Source organism: Nothoprocta perdicaria, unplaced genomic scaffold, assembly GCF_003342845.1.
Source record: "Nothoprocta perdicaria isolate Ctin4 unplaced genomic scaffold, notPer1 scaffold_93, whole genome shotgun sequence".
NCBI lineage: Eukaryota > Metazoa > Chordata > Aves > Tinamiformes > Tinamidae > Nothoprocta > Nothoprocta perdicaria.
Genome location: NW_020456232.1, coordinates 303841 through 310705, shown reverse-complemented (window position 1 = coordinate 310705; position 6865 = coordinate 303841). Strand labels below are relative to the sequence as shown.

Genomic DNA, 6865 nt, shown 5'->3' with positions numbered 1-6865 from the left:
GAGCCACAGAGGGCAGGCACGAGGCACCGCCGCTGCGGGCAGGTACGTGCAAGCGGATGCGGGTTCGAGCAGGGGGCTAAGACTGAGTCTAAGCTGAGCTGCCGGCAGCCGCACGCCTTCCCGCCGCTCACTGCCACGTGCGCTGGATGCTGGAAGGGGCTCTGCAGCGGGGAGACGTGGGGCTGCCCCGCTCCTGTGCGGCTCCATCCCATGGAAAGGTCACGGGCCACCAAAAGAGGCCATTCTGCCTCAGACCKTGGGTGGGAGCTGCAGGGAATGGTCTAGGCAACACCTGGCACCAGGCAGGCAAAAGCAGGTAGTTAGGAGCATCATAGAGAGCCAGGTACGGTGAGGAACAAGTCTGAGACCCTTGTGCAGCATGAAGTTTCAATTACCCCCCGACTCGGATACACATTTTTGGATGAGAAATGAGCATTATAATGCCTTAACAGCAGGAAAGAGAGCTCAGCAGGGAAAGCACTAGCTTTGAGCTTAGCACACCTGCAATAATTCCCTCCTCTGACATAGATTATCTGCACAAATCCTGCCCTGGACAAATCATTTAGTGTATTTATTATTATTATTATTATTATTTTAGTTAACAGGTCTTCAGGCTTTTTAAAAAATCCCAGAGGAATTCACATAGGTTTCTCTCTGGAGTCTTTGGGATTTTTCAAAAACAGTTATTTATATCTTTAGTAACTCAAATATTTTTAAAACTTAGCTATAAGTTTCCTCATGCTTTTGAAGCCATTTAATACAAATCTAATAATATAATATAAAAACTGTCTCTCTTTTTGTCTCTCCTAGAGAAGGTAGGGGATAAATGTCCTCCTTGGCCAGCACTAGGGGAATTGACACAGGTGGAAAATAACAACTAAGGCTCCTTACCCACCTCACAGAGGAGCCTGGACAAGCACTTTGGGGGCAGCAACGTTGCACAGACAGAGCTGGGGCGGGAGAAGGAAGGAGCACAGAGGGATTCTGTAGCACTAACCTGCTCTTGGTACCAGACCTTTGGCCCTAATCCGGGAGCGCGCTCTCCACTGACCACTTGGATCAATAGGTATCCTAAATACCTTGTTTCCCTGGAATTCGCATGCCTATCACGCCTGAGGCTGTCRCCTGCAGCAGAGCCCATGACTCAGGAGGGGATGGGGGCTCGGAGGGGCGCAGGGGCTGCACCAGGCGGGCAGCGACTCGGCCGCACACCCTGCCAGCCGCTCACTGCGGTGCCCGCCAGCCCCGCCATGCAGGGCTGCCCCGGCAGGGCCACACACGCCGGGGCTTGCACTGGGCTTCTGCCAGCGGGAGGAAGGGAAGCCCTTCCTAACACAGGAAAAGCGTTCTCTCTTACCTGCCCGCCCCACTGCAATCCAGCCAAAATTTGAGCTGCTGCATCCTTTACTTTCATGTTTGATAACGTTCCCCTGCCTCTAAATCCACACATTTGCATTGCACAGGCAGCCTTATGGAAAAAAAATCCTTGCCCTGAGCACAYCTGACTCGCCCTCCCCATTGGACAGGTCATCTCAGGGACACAGACAAACTGGATACTGTGCAGCAGGACAGCCATGCAGAGAGCAAATTCACAATCAGTTATAAACACAAAACCCAATAGTGCTAAAGTATCATTATCCCCCCGCCCCAGTTTGCCTAGTACCCCATGCAGTACAGGGGTGGCACAGACAGTGGGACAAAGAGCTCCCCTCCGGTGCCGCTGCTCCTWGGCAGGGCTGCTCTAGGTGCCACACTGGTGCCTGCAGATTTGTGAYATAATCTGGTCACTTTCTGGACCAAAACTTACACATACACTTAAAATAAGATCGCCCCAAAGGGCATATGTTTACTTAGGCTTAATTACAGAAGAGATGTTAATTATCACTTCCACTGTCTGGATGCACCAGGAAAGCACTTATAAATGTTTTACTTTTAAATAGCTTGTAGCTGCCTGGGGATTTAATTTGACTCTTAATGCTGATGTTTTCTTTTTCCCTTCCTGAAACAACAACCAAACAGATCTCGCAGGTTAACTGAGAGCAGCAGGATGTTCCTCCTCTTGCTCATCCTCTCTCTGCTGGTGGRGACCGTAGTGCCAGGCCCAGTGAGCCGAGCAGAGACTGCAGCATCCAGGGACGTCACCACTGTTTTCCAGCTGGCTCAGGAAGACTCCTGGCAGGACGTTAACCTCACTGGCATGTCCTGCGAGGATCGGAAGAACAGCAGCTGGATCACACTGCAGCTGACAAGCAGCAGCCTGGCAGCCTTCCCCGCCTGCCTACCAGAGCTCCTGGAGACCTTGGATTTCAGCMACAATCTCTTAGCAGAACTGAACGGCACGGAGATCGCAAGCCTGCCACAGCTGCGCACCCTCTTGCTGAAGCAGAACCATCTCCAAGCAGTGAGATGGGGGTCTGAAGCCCTCAGCAGTCTCCATTCCCTGGACTTAAGCTTTAATAAGCTGTCAGCTGTGCCGTCCTGCCACAGCTCCTCCCTGCCTAACCTGAGATGGTTGTCCCTGGCTGGAAATCCACTGATGGAAATTCAACCACTGGCTTTTTCCTGTTTCCCTCGGCTGCAATTCCTGAACCTCTCTGCAACTCTTCTTGGGCAGGATGACAGCAAAGGAATTARGGAGTCTGCTTTTGCCATCAGCACCTCTCCCCAAGAGGCCGGGACCAGGCCTGAAAACATCATCAATGTGCTTGATCTGAGCGGGACCTTTCTTGAGAAAAGTAAGTCTGCAGCTTTCCCTGTGCAAGCCCGGCCCTGCTTAGGCTGGGGGGCGGGCAGAGGCCTTGCCGGGACGAAGGCTCTAACCCAGGCTGAGCCCTGGGACACCTGCTGTGCTCTCAGCTAGTGCTCCCTGCCCCACAGACAGGCACCAGTTGGGACAGGGGCAGCCTCTGCTGCTGCTTCTGCTCCAAGCGCTCAACGCTCTCCAGCAAGTCATGCAACAGCGGGGAGAAGCCCTCACACWGGAAGGGCAGAGGGCCAGCAGCACCCAAGCAGGGCCGCACATTCACCCCATCATTGCCCCCACCTCCATCCTCAGTCTACTGGCTGCTGCTGTCCAGTTGACAGCCTTGAGACTAGTTTTTGGGAAGCCCTCGAGGGAATTAATGGCTCTGTTCAGGAACACTGCTGAAATCCTTCTTTTTCCATCCCCACAGGTACACCCTGCTTTAGGTAGCAAAATGGGGCAGGGAGGTTTTTTTTTCCTTAAGCGCAACAGGCCAAAGACTTCCACACAGCAACATCACCCATCCCAGCCCTGCCCTGGGCCATGTAAGGCACAAATCTCCTGCTCATTTCTCTCCACTGTGGGCCTCTGTTTATAACTTGGGATGCTAAGGCAGAGAGATGCCAAATTTCTTGCCTACTGCTCTGGGCCTCGGGCAGAACCAACACTYGCTGCCCGTTCGCCCACCTCCCGCACTGCCATCTCAGCCAGGGGAAAATCCTTCCTGGACACCTTACCTGAAAGGCCACCTCATCTGTTTCTCTGCCACATTTCTTGCCAGTTTTATTCATAAACAGCAGGTTTCAAAGGACCCAGAGGGTTTCATTGATGGTTAATTCTTGGCATTGGCACAAGAACCATCAGGCTGGGTCAGAGCAGAGATCCCCCTGCTGCAGGGTCCTTTTTGCAAGAGCACCTAGCAGTGGCGCTTCAGGGAGAAGGTACAAGACAGAAAAAACACAGATTTTTCCCACATGCATGTTCCTTCATTCCAGTAACTAACAGCTTACGGACTTCCGACCTAGAGGTTTCACCTCTGCTCTCATAACAGAGATACTGCAATTGTTTCCCATGAATTTGTCTAATCCATCTTGTGACAGTGAGTTTCACAACTTAGTCATGGCATGAAAAGGTGCTATTGTATAAGGCCTGTTCTTCGTGGTTTCATGTCCCTCACCCTCTTCTTCCTGTTTTAGGAGAAATAGGAAACTATCTGTCTTTCTCACACCATTGAGAACTTTGCAGTCCTCTCTAATCTCGCCTCATCCATCTTTTCAGAGTGGAGAAATCCTCATTCACTTAATCTTAAGTTCTAGGAAAGATGTTCCTTATCTATAACTAGTTTTATTGATCTCTCTATCTTTCCCTCCTTTCTTCTGCCTTCTCTAAGTTGGCATGACCAGGCCTGCAGGTAATATAACAAGACTGTGATTCCCCAGGGATATATGCTSCCATATTGTTATTGTACATTTTGCTCTATTTCTTTACCACAGAGAATAGCTACTGGAGAGCACAGATATTTTACATCTCTATAAATTTAAAACTTTATCTGACAGATCCCATAAGTTACTAATAAATTCAGCATATGATGCAAGAAGGGGGCTCCATTTTTGCGTGTGCTACTTTGCAGTATCTTGGTAATATTTGTCAGTGGACCGATACAGTTCAGTCTACTTATTTCTAGGCAGAAATCCACAGCAGTGGCCTGTTTATGGAACAGTTAAAAACCTCTTTTTTTCTTCAGTTGAACCAGAATGGGCCAGAGACTTGCTCAACCTCAGATCACTTCACCTGACAAAGATGTCACGATTAAGGAGCCTCGATACTGATTTTATCAAGTCCATGAGTCATCTCAGAGAGCTGAACTGTCAGGACTCCCACTCACTGGGGTTCGTGAAGACAGAGATATTCGAAAACACTCCTCATCTAAAGCATCTCTCATTCCAGAAGTGAGTTCTTCTCTTTTTTTGCTCACCCCCGTGAAAAGCTGCCATTGCAGCTCTCAGAACAATGCTGCCTGAGCGCAGGCAAGTGAGATCCTCCTATTTTAGTCATTTGACTTTAGCAGCTAATGAGCAAATCAATTAACTAAGGAGAGTGAGTGGCATAGAGAAGGTCAAGCCATTGGAAGCAGGGGGAGAGAGAAGCTAGAGGAAAGGTGCGAGGGACACGGCATGGTGGGACTGAATGCATGGTGCCCAGGAGGAGCCCTCTCTCACAGGACCCCTTTCCCCTTGCAGCTGCTGTCCCTAGAGGGGTTCTCCACTTACAAACCACGTCCTTGTCACACTTTACCATATAGCAGCCATGCTGGGCAGATTGATGAGATATGCAGGAATTAAGCTGGACTTAAAACACAGCACAGTGATGTTGCTAACCTGCTATTGCCAAAGGGAACATTGCACTGTGTCATACATGTACAGGGATACTAAGCACACTCCAGGCCCCGGAAGTCAGGCCAGCACTGACCAATTATTGTATTTGCCATTTTGCAGCTGCAACCTGACTTCCTTCAGTTCTTGGAATATCAATTCATCAGACAGCATCATCATCAACCTACATGGAAATCCGCTGTCATGCGACTGTGGGCTCTCCTGGCTGCTCTCCAAGCGCGAGGAAGTTGTGCTGCAAAAGTAAGTGATTTCAAGGAGATGTAAGTAATGTTGAAGGCGATGCAAGATGTTAGCCACAACTTACTGCTGCAAGTTATTTGAGGACAAACAATCACTGCCAGATTGTTCAGATTTTTCACTTGGTCTCCCCTTCCACAAAAGGCAGAAATGCAAAATAGAGAACCCTTCAGGGACAAAGCATGGCTAAATTATACCCAAAATGGACAAATATCATGGGCATATGTGGAACATTCAGAAGTGTTATTGGCTATGGATTCTACCTGAAGTGAAAACAGTCCATTTTCTCTCCCTTTCAGTTCATATTTCTCTATTAGGTGAAGATAAAACACCAGCTTGCTGGGTGGCCTAGGTGGCCAGCATGGGAGCAGGAACTGTAACACCGTGAGCACTTTAGCATTTAAAGTTATTTCTTCCTTGCTGTTTCTCATTCCCAAAGCCTAGATCAGTACAAGCAGCCAACAAATCCCCTTGGAAAGAGTACCATTTCTTGCCATTTCTTTTTCTTTGCTTTCCAGTATTTCTGCAAATAATTGCAAGCATGTAGTTAAAATAAATACTTTGCTTGTATACGATCCTCCCTCTTTTTGAAAGGTCACCAGAAAGACACAATATATACACTGGAAAGAACAGGGAAGCAGATTGTTGAAATTAGGTTGTCTCATCAGAATGGGTTTAACATTTAAATTCTCTGGAAAACATGCCAAGCCTGAGTGAATAACAAACTTCTCAGTTATTTAAAAGCACGTTTAGTATTAGCACAGCTCCAAGGATTGAACTAGCAGGGCTTAAGGATCCAGGGGACTTTGTTACATTCCTCTCTATGCAGTCCCCTCCTAATGTAGCATTAGAATCTGATTCTATAAGACAAGTTGCCTTAATCCCCAGTGCTCTTACTAAAGTTAACAGCCCTTGTCCCAAAGGATGCCTCATCTCAGGCAATGATATTCTTGCAGCTTACAAAAACAGAGTCAGCCAGCTAGGATCACAGTGCTGTGGACGGTCATCTGTCAAGCATAGGACYGTTCTGAATACCAACTAGTTTCAGTCCAGGTTTCATGTTTCCTTTAACATAAAGGCTACTTTTGGGCAGGAAGTTCCCAGTGCCATTGCAAGCAGCCCTGGAGGAGCTGGAAAGGCTCTTTTAGGACCTGTTTGTTCTAACTCGTCCCCTCTGCAGGGCATCGGACACTTTCTGCAACACATCCCAAGAAGACTGGGGCAGACCCTCAACATCTTTTTCCTTGTTGGAGCTCCATGATAAATGTCAATCTGAAAGAAACATCACACTGTCAGATGCAAATACACTCCCTCCCGAAGACATTGCCTTCAGTGCTACCAGTTACAATGCCACTGCTGTAGCATCAGCAACAGACTCTGCTCCCRCTGCTGTGGCAGCATCAACAACAGACTCTGCTCCCACTGCCATGGCAGCATCTACAACAGACTCTGCTCCCGCTGCTGTGGTGGCATCAACAACTGACTCTGCTCC

At 48.6% G+C, this 6865-nt stretch overlaps 1 protein-coding gene across 1 annotated transcript in view; it reads left to right on the top strand.

The window, feature by feature from the left end:
• Positions 1-6865, top strand: part of LRRN4 (leucine rich repeat neuronal 4) — an 8490-nt gene continuing 1625 nt past the window's right edge. Inside the window, exons 1-5 of the mRNA XM_026052878.1 lie at positions 1-42; positions 2020-2735; positions 4488-4692; positions 5239-5376; positions 6554-6853. Of these exons, the coding sequence (XP_025908663.1) occupies positions 2048-2735; positions 4488-4692; positions 5239-5376; positions 6554-6853 (1331 nt within the window). The 5' untranslated portion in view covers positions 1-42; positions 2020-2047. The remainder of the gene's footprint in view (positions 43-2019; positions 2736-4487; positions 4693-5238; positions 5377-6553; positions 6854-6865) is intronic.